Source organism: Mustela putorius, unplaced genomic scaffold (assembly GCF_011764305.1).
Source record: "Mustela putorius furo isolate JIRA1106 unplaced genomic scaffold, ASM1176430v1.1 tig00003932_pilon_pilon_pilon:0A:0A, whole genome shotgun sequence".
Lineage (NCBI taxonomy): Eukaryota > Metazoa > Chordata > Mammalia > Carnivora > Mustelidae > Mustela > Mustela putorius.
In genome coordinates, this window is record NW_025422077.1 from 7,518,960 (window position 1) to 7,537,141 (window position 18,182).

The window sequence follows — 18,182 nt, forward strand, 5'->3', positions numbered from 1 at the left end:
TTATATCCTGTTCCTAGGCATGTCTGGTATGAAGTTTATATTGATACCTTTAGAATTGTGTTTGTTTCTTGGTTTATAATTTATAATTTTCATGTGGATCACGTATAATTGAGAGAGTAATCTTTCTTAGGTCTGACATGTTTGAAGTCCAATGTGAAATCTAACAGTGTCATGATACTGTATCCTCTCAATCTTTTAGGATGAACCTCCTTTTCCTTTCCGGGAATATATCATTTGCCATTGAGTTTGTGTTGCAAAATTTTCTGCAAGAATTCAAGAGAGTATTTATTGATTCGATAAGCACAAGTACTGAAACGGCATTGCCAGAGGTAAATAGGAATTTTTCCCTCGAATGCTTTAGTATATGTTGTTATTTCACCTTAAAAAATGAATATATGTGCTTTCTACATAGATAAATTATTTTATTAGTGAAGATGATACTAATGAAAAGGGAAACTACCTCAGTTATCGATTTCTTTTTTTTTTTTTTTTAAGATTTTATTTATTTATTTGACAGAGATCACAAGTACGCAGAGAGGCAGGCAGAGAGAGACAGGGCCCTGAGATCATGACCTGAGCCGAAGGCAGAGGCTTAACCCAGGTGCCTCACAGTTACCGACTTCTGTATAAAAAGCCAGACCAAAACTTCTTGGCTTAAAAATAGTTCATTTTGGGGTGCCTGGGTGGCTCAGTGGGTTAAGCCTCTGCCTTTAGCTCAGGTCATGATCTCAGGGTCCTGGGATCGAGCCCTGCATCGGGCTCTCTGCTCAGTGGGGAGCCTGCTTCCTCCTCTCTCTCTCTGCCTACTTGTGATCTCTACCTGTCAAATAAATAAATAAATAATCTTAAAAAAAAATTCATTTTTTCTTTCAGTTCTGTGGGTTGACTGGGGTGGTCTTTGGCAGATCTTACCTGAACTCACTCAGGCTTACTTAGGCATTGAATTCAGATGTCTGGATGGTCCAGAATGTCTGAATTCCATGCATCGGTAGTTGGTGTTGGCTGTTAGCTGAGGTAACTTGGTTCTTGTCCACATGTCCTTTTATCTTCTGTGAGACTGGAGTTCTAGCATGACAGTCTGAGGACAGTCTTGGTCTCAGGACAAATCCAGTGCACAAGCACTTACTATACCTCAGTTTGCTTCACATTTGTTGATGTGACATTGACCAAAGCAAGTCATGTGGCCAAGTAAAGAGTACGTGAGTGGGCTTAGATAGCATCTCTTCGAGGGAGGAATGGCAGGTTTTGTGGCCATTACTTACCTACGATGCAGGCTCTTCCCCCCTTCTAAAAGCCTATCCTTTTTTGGTAAGTAAACCATAATCCCAAATCATAAAAGTATTTTCTGGCCCCCTTACCTTGGCATGGCTAACATGGAAGCATGGTGTGTAAATAAAAAACACATGTCATTAATAAACAGGGATTAAAAGACTGCTACTTTAATACAGTCATGAAATTAACAGACATAGGTTAAAAATATGTATAGTCCTATCTCTAAACCTGCTTATGATTAACATGGACATTCTAAACCAAGACTAACCAATATTGCAGTTCCATTTATACACTGAATTGTTCTCCCAACTAACCACTGTTTTGGGAGAAAAGAAGAACAATGGATAGAAACAGAAGAAAAGGGAACTGCACAGTAGTGTCTGAAAACAAACTCTGTACTAAGAAATAGCACAAAAGTGATAGCCAATATAGTAGCTCCACTTGGGCAAGATAGATAATGCTTGATGCAATAAACTGGTTATAATAAAAACCATAATGATACACAAACCATTTATGTTTACCTGAGGCTTTGTAATTTACAAAACGTTTTCTTACATCCTGTCACATTTATCCTCATGATAATTACATAAAGTGTTCAGGATGACATTGATCCCCATTTTGCAGTTAAGGCTTAGGGTACTTCTAAAATCATAGCACTATTAGATAGAAGAGCCAAGATCTAAAGCTATCTGGTAACTAGCCCCATTCCTATTTCACATTAAAACTTCATGCAAAACTATATATGTACATAGTACATTTATATACATAGTATATATATTGTGTATTATATATTCTATATAATATAGAATATATGTAATATAAATTGTGTATTATATATAGCTATATAACTATATGTATGTGTGTGTGTATGTATATGTGTATGTGTAAGGAAATGGTTTTTGACATTTTACCAAAAAAATATATTCTAAAGAAAGAAATTATGTCTTTGTTTTAGTGCTAAATTGACAGAAATCTTACATGGGTTAGGATTTAATTTCCCTGTAACTTCTAAACCAATGGAGAGAAAATGGGAAGCAAAACTGAAGCAAATTGAAGAACGAGCATCTCGTTATGAGAAGAAACCGTTGCCCTCGGTATACAGACCAAGATTGTCCAAGCTAGAAGAACCACCCTCCATTTGGAAACTATTCCATCGGCAAAATCAGGCTTTTAATTTTGTTAAAAGCTGTAAAGAGGTAATTTTCTTATCTCTACCTCTTTTTTTTTTTTTTGAAGCTACTATAACTTAGGATTTTTTTTTTTAAGATTTTATTTATTTATTTGACAGACAGAGATCACAAGCAGGCAGAGAGGCAGGCAGAGAGAGAGGAGGAAGAAGGCTCCCCGCTGAGCAGAGAGCCTGACTCGGGGCTCAATCCCAGGACCCTGGGATCATGACCTGAGCCGAAGGCAGAGGCTTTAAACCACTGAGCCACCCAGGCGCCCGGGTGTTTCTATTTTTAATTTTTTCTGAGGAAACTCCATTCTGGTTGCCATAAAGGCTATACCAACTTACATTCCCACCAGTGGTGCATAAGTGTTTCCTTTTCTCCAAATCCTTACCAACAGTGTTATTTCCTGTCTTATTTTTTTCTTTTTTTCTTTTTTTAAGATTTATTTATTTATTTATTTTAGAGAGAGCGGGCTGGAGGAGGAATAGGGAGAGAGGGAGAGAGAGAATCCTCAAACCAACTCCCCACTGAACACTGAGTCTGACACAAGGCTCGATCCCAGGACCCCAAGATCATGATCTGAGCTGACAAGAGTCAGACGCTTAACCAGCTGAGTTACCTAGGTGCCCCATGTCTTATTTTTTTGATATTAGCCATTCTGACTGGTGTGATACTAGCCATCAAAATCATTTGATTTGATTTGATTTGCATTTCCCTGATGATTAGTAAGGTTGAGCATTTCTTGATGTGTCTGTTGGTCTGTTGGCCATCTGTATGTTTTACTTCTTCCTTACCAATTTGGATGGCTTTTTTTCTTCTTTCTTTTACTTGTCTGATTGCTGTGATTAGGATTTCTACTACTATATTGAGTAAAAGTGGGAAGAATGGGCATCTTTCCATTTTGGGGTCTGATGTTGACTGTGGGTTTGTCATTCATGGTCTTTACTATGTTGAGGCGTGTTTCCTCTGTATTCCCCTTGTTGATAGTTTTATCGAATGTTAAATTGAGTCAAATGCTTTTTCTGCATCTATTGAGATGATCATCTGATCTTTATCCTTCATTTTATTAAAGTGCTGTAGATGCTGATTTGTGGATATAGAACCATTCTTGCACCCCTGGAATAAACCCCGTTTGATCATGGTAAATGATCCTTTTAATGTATTGTGTTAGGTTTGCGTATATTTTGTTGAAGATTTTTTGCATCTGTGCTCATCAGGGGTAATGGTAGTGTCTTTGTCCATTTTGGTTTGAGGGTAATGCTGGTGGCCTTGTAAAACAAATTCAGAAGCATTCGTAGGGGGGAAAGGTTCCTACTTCTTATTTTGGAATAGTTTGAGAACTCTTTATTAAATATTTGATAGAATTCATTTGTCTAGCCATCTGGTCCTGGACTTTTGTTTTTTGGGAAGTTTTTGTTTACTGATTCACTTTCATTACTAGTAATCTATCTGTACAGACATTCTATTTCTTCCTGATTCAGTCTTTATCCATTTCTTCTAGGTTGTATAAGTTGTTGGCATATATTTTCTTATAGTAGTCTCTTATAAATCTTTGTATTTTTGTGGATGTCAGTTGTAAATTCTCTTTTATTTCTGATTTTTTTTAAGGGTTTTACTTATTTATTTGACAGACAGAGATCACAAGTAGGCACAGAGGCAGGCAGAGAGAGAGGAGGAAGCAGGCTTCCCGCTGAGCAGAGAGCCTGAGGCGGGACTGGATCCCAGGACCCTGGGATCATGACCTGAGCCGAAAGCAGAGGCTTTAACCCACTCAGCTACCCAGGTGCCCCTCTGATTTTATTTTTGTGTCTTCCTTTTTTTATTCTTCCCCCCCCCCAAGATTTTATTTATTTATTTGACAGACAAAGATCATAAGTAGGCAGAGAGGCAGGCAGAGAGAGAGGAGGAAGCAGGCTCCCTGCCAAGCAGAGAGCCCAATGCAGGGCTCGATCCCAGGACTCTGGGACCATTACCTGAGCCGAAGGCAGAGGGTTAACCCACTGAGCCACCCAGGTGCCCCTTTCTTTTTTATTCTTGATGAGTCTGGCTATATTAATTTTGTTTATCTTTTCAAAGAAGCAGCTTCTAATTCCATTGATCTTTTCAATTATCTTTTTAGTCTTTATTTCATTTATTTCCACTCTGATCTTTACTATTTTCTTCCTTCTAATTTGGGGCTTTGTTTGTTCTTATTTTGCTAGTTCCTTTACGTAGAAGTTTAAATTGCTTTTTTGGAGATTTTTCTTGTTTCTTGAAGTAGGACTATATTGCTATAAACTTCCCTCTTAGAACTGCTTTTGCTGTGTCCCAGCTATTGCGTGTCCATTTTCTCTTGTGTCCAGGTGTATTTTACTTCCTCTTTGATTTCCTCATTGACACCATTGACCCCTCTGACCCACTGTTAGTAACATGTTGTTTGTTCTCCATGTGTTTGTTATTTCCAGTTTTTTTCTTGTAATTGATTTCTTATTTCATATTGTTAGAACAGATGCTTGATAGGATTTTAGTCCTTTTAAATTTATTGAGCCTTGTTTGGTAGCTTAACATGTGATCTATCTTGGAGAATTTTCCATGTGCACTTGAAAAAGAATATTTTCTTCTGTTTGGGGATGAGATGTTCTTTATAATCTATTAAATGCATGTGGTCTAATGTGTCTTTCAAAGCCAATACACTTTATTGATTTTCTGTCGGAAGGATCTATCCATTTATGTACGTGGGGTGTTAAATTACCCTACTATTATTGTATTACTGTCACTTTCTCCCTCTTTGTCTATTAATACTTGCTTTATATATTTAGGTGCTGCTCTGTTGGCTACATAGACATTTACAATTGTTTTATCCTCTTGTTAGATTGATCCCTTCATCACTATGTCATGCTATTTCTTTCTTTTTTAAAAAATATTTATTTATTTAGTAGAGAGCATGCAAAGTGGGAGAGGGGCAGAGGGAGAGAATCTGAAGCAGACTTCCTGCTGAGTACAGAGTCCAACAAGGGGCTTGATCCCAGGACCCTGAGATCATGACCTGAGCTGAAATCAAGTGTTTGATGCTCAACTGATTGAGCCACCCAGGAGCCCTTATGTCATGCCTTTCTTTGTCTCTTTTTACAGATTTTAAATATATTTCATCTGATATAAGTACTGCTACTCCACCTTTTTTTGTTGTTTGTTTGCATTTGCATGGAATATCTTTTTCTATCCCTTCTTTTTCAGTTTATATGTCTCAGTCCAAAGTCTTTTGTGGGCAGCATATAGATGGGGTTGGCTTTTTTATCCATTCAGTCACACTTTGTCATTTGATTGGATCGTTTAGTCCATTTACATTTAAAGTGATTATTGATATATATGTACCTATTGACATTTTGTTTATTGTTTTCTGGTTGTTTGTGTAGTCCTCGTTTTTTTCCTTCTTGCTGTCTTTCCTTGTGATTGATGACTTTCTTTTATTTATTTATTTATTTATTATTAACATATAATGTATTATTAACCCCAGGGGTACAGGTCTGTGAATCGCCAGGTTTACACACTTCATAGCACTCACCATAGCACATACCCTCCCCAATGTCCATAACCCAACCACCCTCTCCTTACCCCTCTCCCCGCAGCAACCCTCAGTTTGTTTTGTGAGATTAAGAGTCTTATGGTTTATCTCCCTCCTGATCCCATCTTGTTTCATTTATTCTTTCCTTCCTCATATCAACTTCCTCATATCAGGGAGAGATTGATGACTTTCTTTAGTGTTACATCTGGGTTCCTCTCTCTTTATTTTTTGTGTATCTGTTACAGGTTTTTGGTGTATAGTTACCATGAGGTTCATGTATAGCATCTTATGTATATAGCAGTCTATAAAGTTGGTGGTTGCTGATGTTCCAACACATTATAAAAGTGCTACATTTTTACTTTCTACCTCCGTGTTTAAGTATATGATGCTATATTTTACATCTATTTATTTTACATATCCCTTAACTAATTTATGTCAATACTTAACTACTTTTGTCCTTTGACCGTCATGCTGGCTTTATAGTGATTGATCTACTTTTACTGTATGTTTTCTTTGATAAGTGAAATTTTTTTCCTGTCATAATTTTCTTCTAGTTATGTTCTTTTCTCTTCCACATAAAGAATTCCTTTTAACAGTTGTTGGAAAGCCAGTTTAGTGGTGATGAACTCTTTTAAATTTTGTCTGGAAACTCTATCTCTCCTTCATTTCTGAATGGTAATCTTATTGGGTAAAGTATTCTTGGACATAGGTTGGTTTCTTTCTGTACTTAAATCATGTCATCCTCTTCTGACCTGCCTAGTTTTTGCTAAAAAAATGCGCCTATAATCTGTGGGTGTTCCCTTATATGTACCTGGTTGCTTTTCTCTTACTGCTTTGAATAGTCTGTCTTTAAATTTTGACATTTAGTTATCATGTTTCTGAGTGTGCACTTCCTTGGATTCATCTTGTTTGGGCTCTCTTTGCTTCTTAGAGCTGTTTTTTCTTTTTTCCTTCCCCAGGTTAGGGAAGTTTTAGGCTATCATTGCTTCAATTAAGTTTTCTCCCTCTTTCTCTTTTCTCCTTCTGGGGCTTCTATAATGTGAATGTTTGTGCCCTTGATGTGTCCCAGAGGTTCCTTAAACTATGGTTATTTTATTCATTTCCTTTTCTGTTCAGTGTTCAGTTTGGGTCCTTTCCACAATCTGCATCCTCTAATCTGCTCTGGTTTACACTAGTGTATTTGACCTGGTGATTTTCTTAACCAGACATAATAGGGAATGGGGACTTGTTCTCAGTTCTCCTGCTTTAGGCACCCATGCAGGAGCCTGATGTGGGGTTTGATCCTTTTTCTCTTCAGGGAGGACTTCTGTGCCTGTGCTAACTGTCCTGCTTGTGGTTCTCCATACCAAGGTTTGATTCCTATTTTTGCTTTAGCTCCTCTTACCCTTCTTTTTTTTTTTTTTCCTCTTACCTTTCTTTAAAATCTTTTTTTTTTTTTTTTTAAGATTTTATTTATTTATTTGACAGAGAGAGAGATCACAAGTCGGCGGAGAGTCAGGCAGAGAGAGAGAGAGAGAAGCAGGCTCCCGCTGAGCAAAGAGCCCGATGCGGGGCTCGATCCCAGGACACTGAGATCGTGACCTGAGCCGAAGGCAGCAGCTTAATCCACTGTGCCACCCAGGCGCCCCTCCTCTTACCTTTCTTGATGTGGCCTTGTTTTCATGTCTTTTGTCTTAAGCTGTGGAGGATCTATTCTGCTGGTCTTTGACTGCTTTCAGAGCAAGTTGCCTTACTTGTGGCAATTACTTCAGTGTGTCCATGGGAGGTGAACTCAGCATCCTCCTATTCAGCCTTTTTGTCCTACGCCCACATAATGATATTTAAAAGAAGATATGCTGAGGGGCCTGGGTGGCTCAGTCAGTTACACATCTGCCTTTAGCTCAGGTCATGATCCCAGGGTTCTGGAATCCAGCCCAGGGTGGGCTCCCTGCTCAGTGGGGAGTCTGCTTCTCCCTCTCCCTCTGCCTGCTGTTCCCCTTGCTTGTACTATCTCTATATATATCAAATAAATAAATTTAAAAACAAAACAAAAGAATGAATAAAAGAAGTCATGCTTAGAGTCCACATCCATGGACTGAAAAATAATAGAATGACTAGATTTTAGTGGAGAACTAAAACAATACCCACAAAAATGCGAGGAAATGAATGAGTGGAGTATGAAAATTTGAAGGATGAAATGAGGAAGAAAAATGGAACTGAAGTAATAAGAAAATAAAATGTGTCAAATAATATAGTGTAGAGTTCATAAACCCTGGGTCTTAAATCATACCACCAAAGCAAACAGGTATTTAACTTTCTATGCTCTCCTTTTGTGCTTTGGAATAATAGAGTGGATTTATAATAGTAATTTCCTACTTATCAGGTAAGTGGGATTAAGGAGTGGTTGCTGGTTGCTACCCTTGCAAATGGTCTGATGCTCAGAAATAAACAAATGTGTTCTGCACATCATTTATTTGGCACTGAGGGGAATATAAAGTATGAAAAGGTGCATATGTGAAGTCAAGCATAAATGTATTGTGATTCTGATCACTGATACTATATAAAAACTCAGTGTGCTTAAAATTTTTTAGGATGAAGACCGTTTGTTCCCTTGTAAAGGGAAGCTAACTCAGATCTCATCAGAAGAGTTTAGGAAATAGGGACACCTGGGTGGTTCTGTCGGATAAGTGTCTGCCTTTAGCTCAGGTCATGATCGCAGGGTTCTGTGATTGGATCCCAAGGTCCTGGAATTGAACCCCATGGCAGGCTTCCTGCTCAGCAGGGAGTCTACTCCCTCTGCCCCTCCCCCTGCTCTTATGCACAAACATGCTCTTTCTCTCTCTCTTTCCCTCTCTCAGATAAATAAATAAAATGTTAAAAAATAGTTTTAAGAAATAACAGCCTTTGTATTCATTTTGTGTAAACCCAATTCAAGTATTGGAAATTAAAATCCTGACAGGTTCATTTGAACTAGTATGATTACTAAAGTTAACAATTACCAACTATAAAATTTATCTCAGGAGGATTGTTTTAATGTCAGTAATTTAGTCTCTAATTGAAATCTCATTTCTGAAAATGGAAGTTTTATTTCCTTGATAGGCTTAACAGCTGCCATTAACTAAGTGGAAAGAAAAGAACTTGTGTATCCCTTTAATAGAAGAAACTCTTTGGGGCAACAAATGCAAATGGTTATATCAAGTGCCACAGCCATTAACCTTAAAAAAAGTGTCTCAGAAAAGACTATTTATAGTCTTATACTTGTTAAAGGTAAACATTTTAAATCTTAAGCTTTTAATATTAACTTGCAAGTATTTAAAACATTTTAAAAATTTAAAAAATTTGTCCACATGTTTTTATATGTACTAGAGAACTTATTAATTTTAGTCTAAGTCATTTTTTTTTGGATTTTATTTATTTATTTGAGAGAGAGAGAGAATGAGAGAGAAGGAACATGAGAGGGAAGAGGTCAGAGGGAGAAGCAGACTTCCCACTGAGGAGGGACCCCGATGGTGGGCCTCGATCCCAAGACTCCAAGATCATGACCTGAGCTGAAGGCAGTTACTTAACCAACTGAGCCACCCAGGTACCCCTAGCCTTAGTCATTTATAGTAACATTTAGGTTGTTTCAAAAAATAAGTTTTAAATGTGTGGCCCAGTCAACTGAGCCTCAGACTCTTGGTTTTGACTCAGGTCTTGGTGTTGTGAGATCAAGCCCCATGTCAGGCACCTCACTTAGCACAGAGTCTGTTTGAGATTCTCTCTACCTGTGCCTCTCCCCCTAATGCATGTGTGCTGTCTCTCTCTTTAAAATGAATAAATAAGTCTTTTTTTTTTTAAGATTTTATTTATTTATTTGACAGAGATCACAAGTAGGTAGAGAGGTAGGCAGAGAGAGAGGGAGAAGCAGGCTCCCTGCTGAGCAGAGAGCCTGATGCGGGACTCGAACCCAGGACTCTGAGATCTTAACCTGAGCCAAAGGCAGAGGCTCATCTGAAGGCAGAGCCACCCTGGCGCCCCAATAAATAAGTCTTTAAAAGAAATAAGTTTAAGTTCATAAACTAGAAAGTGAAGCTATAATAGGAAGTCAAGCTAGAGTGATTGAAAAATGATTTTTCTCTCTTTTTTTTTTTCTCTTTTTGGTCTGGTGTTTGAATGGTTTCTGCCTTGAACATGTATTACTTAAGTGAATAAAAATAAATATAATTAGATTTTGATTGGCATAGTCACAATAATTATTTTTCTTTTTTTAGAAATAAAGATGCTCAAATTCCAGTTTTCCAAAATTTGATAAAATTCATGAATATTGACTAGCTACAGTTGTTTTTCGATTTCTGCTTTTATAAATTTTTCTACTATTATTTTTGCTCTCATAAAGGATGTTCACGTATTTGCTTTGGAATACAAAGTGGGCAATGGACAGCGTATTTACCTGGTGACAACCTATGCTCAACTTTGGTTTTATTATAAATCCCGGTAAGTCTGTCAAGGACAACATGTTAAAGTTACATTTCCTTCATCTAGTAATGTTGGTGAAATTAATGCTGGCTTAATTAACTGTTGTGAATCTCCATCCCACATTTGATTATTCCTTTATCCGTAAAATTGAACCCTGGAGCTTCCGTGTCCTAGCAGCACTAAATGATCTTACCAGGTGCTGGGAGAAAAGTCAGGGGCAATCGTGGGTGTGTTGTGAGTTCTTGTGCATGTGATGACACAATTCCCCCATCACTTTTTGTTCAAATTACAAACTTTTTCTTCCATAGGATGCCATCTGGATTTCACTTAGCCCAAGTCATCATTCATTTACCGAGGCAGTATCTATTTTTATTAACCTGTGTTAAAGTCCTATCTCTTGACCCACATGTGAGAACTGAAAGCTTTTGAAGTCAGGTGATTCAGAATATGTTTCTAGCCAGTTTTTCAAATACTGTTTTCCTAAAGAAAATACAAAACTTAAGAATTCTCATAAAAAGCTTATCCAATCCCAAGAATACATGTGATCCTGGGATTCCAGTTCGAGAAAGAGAGTTCTTTTTCTCAGACAAGATTTGTTCTGTCATGACACAAGAGTAAAGAAGGATCATACAATGTCAAAATTATCTGTGAATAAATAACAGCATGAGGTTGACCATATTTTCAAGGCAAATAATGTGACCAAATATGATTGTTACATCTTCTTTGACAGAAGCTCTTAATATTATGATGATCCTTAAACCCACAGGGGAGCAATTGTTCATTTTGTCATGTCTTCATTATGCCATAGTTGTCATTAAATCACAGTTAGTCCAGTATCTTGAGATACAGGATCAACTACCATGATTCAAAAGGTATAAGACAGAAACCTAACAATCTTGAACTATTTAATTCAGGAAAAATCTCTTACACTGCTATGAAGTCATTCCTGAAAATGCTGTGTGCAAGCTTTATTTTGATTTGGAATTTAACAAACTTGCCAATCCAGAAGCTGATGGAAAAAAGATGGTTGCATTACTCATTGAGGTAAATTACAAACTCAGGTTTTTCTCCTTATATCTGTATATCTTTTCATTCACGTATTCATTAATTAAGTGGATGCAGCCTGTTTAATATTTGGGTTTTGTGTTTCACCTCCTTTTCCTTTTCCTCTTGAATTTTCATTTCTTAATATGACTTTTCTGAGTAAATTTCTAAAATGGTCAGAGATTCAATTTAGGTCCATATATATTGTAATATTAGTATATCTATTAAAAATAGACTTGAGAGGGGCACCTGGGTGGCATAGTTGGTTAAGCAACTGCCTTCAGCTCAGGTCATGATCCTGGAGTCCCGGCATCGAGTCCCACATCAGGCTCCCTGTTCTGTGGGGCGTCTGCTTCTCCCTCTGACCTCTCCCCTCACATGCTCTCTCTCTCTCAATCTCTCTTTCAAATAAAATCTTTAAGAAAGGGGTATCTGGGTGGCTCAGTGGGTTAAGCCTCTGCCTTCAACGCAGGTCGTGATCCCAGAGTCCTGAGATCGAACCCCGAGTTGGGCTCTCTGCTCAGCAGGGAGCCTGCTTCCTCCTCGCTCTCTGCCTGCCTCTCTGCCTTCTTATGATCTCTCTCTGTCAAATAAATACATAAAATCTTTAAAAAAAAAACAAAAACAAAAGAAAAAAAAAGAAAGTCCTAGCAAAGAGGGGCACCTGGGGGCTCAGTCAGTTAAGCATCTGCCTTCAGCTTGGGTCATGATCCCAGGGTCCTGAGATCCAGCCCTGCATCAGGCTCCCTGCTCAGAGGAAACCTGTTCTCCCTCTCCCACTCCTCTGCTTGTGTTTCCTCTCTCACTGTGTCTCTCTCTGTCAAATAAATAATTAAAATATTTTTTTAAAAAATCTTTAAGAAAAAAAAAACACTTGAGAAAGGTGGCAGTTCAGAAACTTTGTTTTTAAATTATATATTATCTCTATTGCAAGTAGCTGACTGATAAAAGTTAGGGAAAGTAATTTTTACTGTAAAAATTGGTTACTGAGCTGAATTTTCAAGAATTAAAAATTATGTCCTAATTTTTGTGCTGGGAGGAATTTTGGAAATTATTCTGTCTTACACCATCATAAAGGAGAAGTCTAAGGTCTAGAAAAACTTAAAACTCCTAGGTCCTATAATATTGGTAAAACATGATCTAGAAGTACAGTTATTGTTGTTTTTAACAAAAAGAAAATACTGTCATTCCAGTATGTATTTTTGGTTTAGCGGTGTCAACTGGGAAGTTACTAACAAAAGGAGTAATATGGGCTAGCTCAACAGAAGTCTATTAATGTTTTCTTATAAGATCTTTTTTAAGATTTTATTATATTAAGTGTTATTAAACTTATATTGGCTATTATTTGGGCTCAAAGTAGTATTAACATTTATTGATTAGTTTATTTTCTTTCTTTTTTAAAAACTTATTAAAGTTTTTCTTTTATTTTATTTTTTATTTTGAGAGAGAAAATGAGCGAGCCAGGGGAGGGGCAGAGGGAGAGAGAGAATCCCAAGTTAACTCCACGCTGAGCACAGAGCCAGATGTGGGGCTCGATCCCATGACTCTGACATCACGACCTGGGCTGAAATCAAAAGTTGGATGTCTAACTGACTGAGCCTCCCAGGCACCCCTTAATTTTTGTTTTTCTTTTTCTTTTTAGAGAGATAGTGTATGCACATGTGAGTTGGGGGAGGGACAGAGGGAGAGAGAGAATCCCTGGGATCATGACCTGAGCCAAAATCAAGAGTCGGACGCCCAAATGACTGAGCCACTGAGGCGCTCCTGAATTTTTTTCTCTTAGATGTTAACTATAGATGACACATTTTATAACTTTAAGAATATATCTTAAAATGTTTTTGATAAAGAGTATCTGCTGATTATGTTGAATCACTCTTTTTTAAATTTTAAATTTTTTGAAAAATGTATGCAAATACATAAAAAAAAGTCATGTAATATTAGCTTTTTCTTGGCTTCCCCCCTCCTTTACTTAGGTTTATTTATTTACTATGAAGTATAGTTGACATTTAATATTTTATTAGTTTCAGGGCTATAACATAGTAATTTAACACTTAATATACATTATGTAAGATTCATCATGTTAAGTCTAGTTTCCTTTTGCTACCATATAAGCTAATTATAATATTAATGACTATAATGCTTACATTGTTTTGCATACATCCCTGTAACTTATGTATTTTATAACCACAAGTTTGTATCTCTTAATCTGCTTCACCTATTTTGCCCATACTCCTACTTCTTCCCCTCTGGCATTTGCATTTTGTTCTCTGGATTTTTGAGTCTGTTTTGGTTTATTTTGTTGTTTAGATTATGCAGGTAAGTAAAACCATGTGGCATTTGAGTTTCCCTGTTTGACTTATTTCACTTAGCATAATACCGGTGCTGGCAAGTGACAAAATGTTACTCTTTTTCATGGCTGAGTAATTTTAGTGTGTGTATATATACCACATCTTTTTTTTCCATTCATTTGTCAGTGGACACAGGTGTCTTCCATATCTTGGCTATTGGAAATAATGCTGCAATAAACCTAGGAATGCATGTGTCTGTTTGAATTACTGCTGTTTTATTCTTTGGGTAAATCCCCGGAAATAGAATTGTTGGACCATTTGGTACTTCTGTTTTTCACTTTTTGAGAAATCTCCAGACTGTTTTCCATAGAGGCTACACAACTCGCATTCCCACCAACAGCGCACAAGGATTCCCCTTTCTCTACATCCTTGCCAACATTTGTTACTTCTTGTCTTTTTGATATTCACCATTCTGGCTTGTGTGAGGTAATACCTCGTCGTGGTTTTCACTTGCATTTCCGTGATGACCAGTGATGTTAAGCATTTCTTCATGTGTCTGTTGGTCATCTGTATGTCTTCTTTGGGAAAAGGTCTATTCAAGTTTTCTGCATATTTTAAAAATCAGATTTTTTTGTTGTTGTTGTTGAATTTTAGGAGTTCTTTATATATTTTGGATATTAATCCCAACCCCTTATCAGATAAATCTTTTGTAAATATCTTTTCCCACTCAGTAGATTGTCTTTTTGTTTTGTTGATGGTTTTCTTCACTGTGCAAAAGCTTTTAGTTTGATACAGTCCCAGTTGTTTATTTTTGCTTTTGTTACACTTTACTGAGGAGACAGATCCAAAAAATAATGCTGAGACAAATGTGCAAGAGATTATTGTCTTTATTGTCTTCAAGGAGTTTCATGGTTTCAGGTCTTCAGTTTAGGTCTTTAATCCATTTTGAGTTTATTTTTGTACGTGATGTAAGAAAGTGAATTGTTTTTCATGTAGCGGTTCAGTTTTCCCAGCACTATTCATTGAAGACATTGTCTTTTATCCATTGTATATTCTTTCCTTCTTGGTCATAGAATAACTGACCATTTAACTGTGGGTTTATTTCTGGGCTCTCTATTCTATTTCCTTGATTTATATGTGTACTTTTGAGTCAGTACTTACTGTTTTGATTACTGTAGCTTTGTAGTATAGTTTGAAATCTGGAAGTGTGATACCTCCAGCTCTGTTCTTTTTTCTTGAGATTGCTTTATCTAGTTGTGGTCTTTTGTAGCAATGTCTACACAACTAGGCTTACCTGCTGGGTATAGCAGTGTGTGTGCCCCTATGAGCAGGGGGAGGAGCAGAAGGAGAGGGAATCTTAGGCAAAGCTGAGTGCTCTTTCCCATGACCCTGAAATCATGAGCTGAGCTGAACCAAGAGTGGGACACTTAATTAACTGTATCACCCAGCTGCCCCAAGATTATTTTAGGTAATATAATCTTCATATATATTTACATGGAGATTGATTTCATTTATTGGTTACTTTGTATAACAAGTGTATAATCCAGTAAGTACTTTTCCTTTTGAGTCCCCCTGTGAAGAGGCATAAATTAGATTAACTCTTAACAGATGGTTAAGAAGTAACTGACTAATAATAGCTAGTGATAATATATAATAGCTAGTGGTAACATATCATCCTTTGAGGCAATGACAACTGATGAAATTTAACAAGCCCCTCTGCCAAATGGAATGGACTCTGATGCTAGTGCATTTATAGAACTATACTGACAGGTAACATTGCTCAAATAATCATATTTCTAACTTGTGGATCATATAGTTTTAATATTTAAATGTCTAACTTTTTTTTTTTTTTAAGATTTTATTTATCTTTTTGACAGAGAGAGATCACAAGTAGGCAGAGAGGCAGGCAGAGAGAGAGGGAGGGAGGAAGCCGGCTCCCTGCTGAGCAGAGAACCTAATGCGGGGCTCGATCCCAGGACCCTGAGATCATGACCTGAGCCAAAGGCAGAGGCTTAACCCACTGAGCCACCCAGGCTCAGTCCTACATTTTTATTTAAAGTTTAACTTGGGAAAGTTGACTTAGATGATTAGGATTACTTTTTGTTTGTTTGTTTAACCTAGGCAGTCAGTACATTTATTCTGTATAGCTCCAGAATATAAAACCAGACTTTATTCCTCGATCACAAATGTTTCAGCCTCTAGTAAGTGTCAGTGTGTTTAGGCACTTGGAAGACCACGGGTTAGTCCACAGAGACCTAGCTTCTGCCTTCATAGAATTCATAGTCTCATGGGAATAACAAATTAGGGTAACTTTAGTTACCATAATTTAAAAAGGGGGCTTATGGGGCGCTTGGGTGGTTCAGTGGGTTAAAGCCTCTGCCTTCAGCTCAGGTCATGATCCCAGGGTTCTGGGATCAAGCTCCACATCATGCTCTCTGCTCAGCGGGGAGCCTCCTTCCTCCTCTCTCTCTGCCAGTCTCTCTGCCTACTTGTTATCTCTGTCAAATAAATAAATAAAATCTTAAAAAAAAAAAAAAACAGGACTTAAACAAGATAGAGCTTAATTTCTCCCTCATGTAGTATCTGGATATGGCTCCGTTACACCAGAGACCAGGCTTGTTGCTTTGCTGTTTCCTGAGATGTTGCCTTTATGTACTCTGTCCAAGTGGCTCATGACCACAATGTCTGCTTTCCTGTCAGTGGAAGATGGTGACTTCCCCCATATCACCGGGCATGCCTCTCCCCCGTAAGAGTTTAACTTGGAAATCACCTGCTTTCCTTCTGTTCATATCCCATTGGCCTGAACTTGGTCGCGTGGCCACACCTTACTGCCAGGGAGTCTGGGAAGTGCAGTCTTTATGCTGGGTGGCCTTGTGTCCAGGTAGACGGCATTCTGTCTCCACAGAAGCAGTAAAGAATGGATGGTGAGGGGTGGCCTTTGTAATGGAGTGAACACCCAAGTCAAAATAATCACACAAATTCACATAAAACTGTAGCCCTGTAAGAACTATAATCGGGACAGAGTGTGAAGGGGGAATGGATGTAGAGAGGGAAATTGAGGAGGCTTCTGAGAAAGTGAGAATTTATTGACAACTACAGAGAGCGTGGGAGGGGTTTTTATGATGATACAAAGATAACATGAATAAGTATAAGTTCGGTATAAGTGCTTGGCAGTTTATAAGCCTTTTGCTCATTTCAAGATAACCATGTACGGTAGTTCTTAGTAACTTCATTATGCAAGTGGGAAAACAGGTTTCAGAAGTGACTTGTTTTGTGGCTGCACAGCTAATGCTTTTAAGCAGAGACGTATACCAAGCAATGTGCTAACTTTTTACACTCATCTAGTCTTTTACTCCTTAAATCCCAGAAGTTAGGTCAGATTATAATCCCATTTTGCGGTCAAGGAATGTAAGGTTTGGACTTGACCAAAGTCACACAGAGCTGGTAAGTGGCAAAGCCAGTAATCAAACCTAGATCTTTCTGATACCAAATCTATGCTCTTACCCCTGGGCTTGCTGCCTTCTTATACTGCATAACTGCCTTCAGTGTCAGTAGCACCTCGCCCCAGAGGGCTGAATTTTTGGAGGTAGATTTTGGCTCAGTATGTCTGAGGAAACTTCCAAAAACTAAAACTATGAAAAATGGAATTAGTGACTTTTTAACTCGTAGATGATATTTGAAGAGATGATGCTTAAAAATAAATATATTTACTATGCTTAAAAAGGAATATATTTATTGTGATTTTGGAAGAGATTAATATATAAGATAAATTGTTTGAATTTTAGGACGTCTTTACTCCTGAGAGTCTATGACTCTCAGAACATGTGGGATAATTTAAATGTGATGTATATTTCTGTGTATCAGTAATTTGGTGAAATTGCTACATTGTAAATATTCAGATAATAAAATTAAAAAATGAGGGGCACCTGGGTGGCTCAGTGGGTTGAAGCCTCTACCTTCGGCTCAGGTCATGATCTCGGTGTCATGGGTTTGAGCCCCACATTGGGCTCTCTACTCAGCAGGAAGTCTGCTTCCCTCTCTCTCTCTGTGCCTGCCTCTCTGCCTACTTGTGATCTCTGTCTGTCAAATAAATAAGTAAAATTTTTTAAAAAAAAATAAAAATAAATAAATAAATAATGAGTTAGAGTTGTACCAAGATATTTGAATTTCCTCATGGAAAAATTTTAAAACCATTTGAAATACTAATTACTTACATTTTACCTGTGTCTTTAGCATGTTTGTAAAGCACTTCAAGAGCTATACAGAGTTAATTGTTCACCCGAAGATGTTTTCAACTTGGATTCCAGCACTGATGAAAAATTTAGCCGTCATCTAATATTTCAGCTTCGTGATGTGGCATTTAAAGATAACATTCATGTTGGTAAGTGTACTGTTTTTTAAAAAGTCATGGAATTCTGTTAAAATCCTCAT

At 37.5% G+C, this 18,182-nt stretch overlaps 1 protein-coding gene across 3 annotated transcripts in view; it reads left to right on the forward strand.

The window, feature by feature from the left end:
* Positions 1-18,182, forward strand: part of PRIMPOL (primase and DNA directed polymerase) — a 52,067-nt gene that overhangs the window by 3,982 nt on the left and 29,903 nt on the right. For all 3 annotated transcript variants that reach the window (XM_004757723.3, XM_013058982.2, XM_004757722.3), the window contains exons 4-8: positions 200-329; positions 2,228-2,468; positions 10,340-10,437; positions 11,334-11,463; positions 17,985-18,132. In XM_004757723.3, the coding sequence (XP_004757780.1) occupies positions 2,289-2,468; positions 10,340-10,437; positions 11,334-11,463; positions 17,985-18,132 (556 nt within the window). In that variant the 5' untranslated portion in view covers positions 200-329; positions 2,228-2,288. The remainder of the gene's footprint in view (positions 1-199; positions 330-2,227; positions 2,469-10,339; positions 10,438-11,333; positions 11,464-17,984; positions 18,133-18,182) is intronic.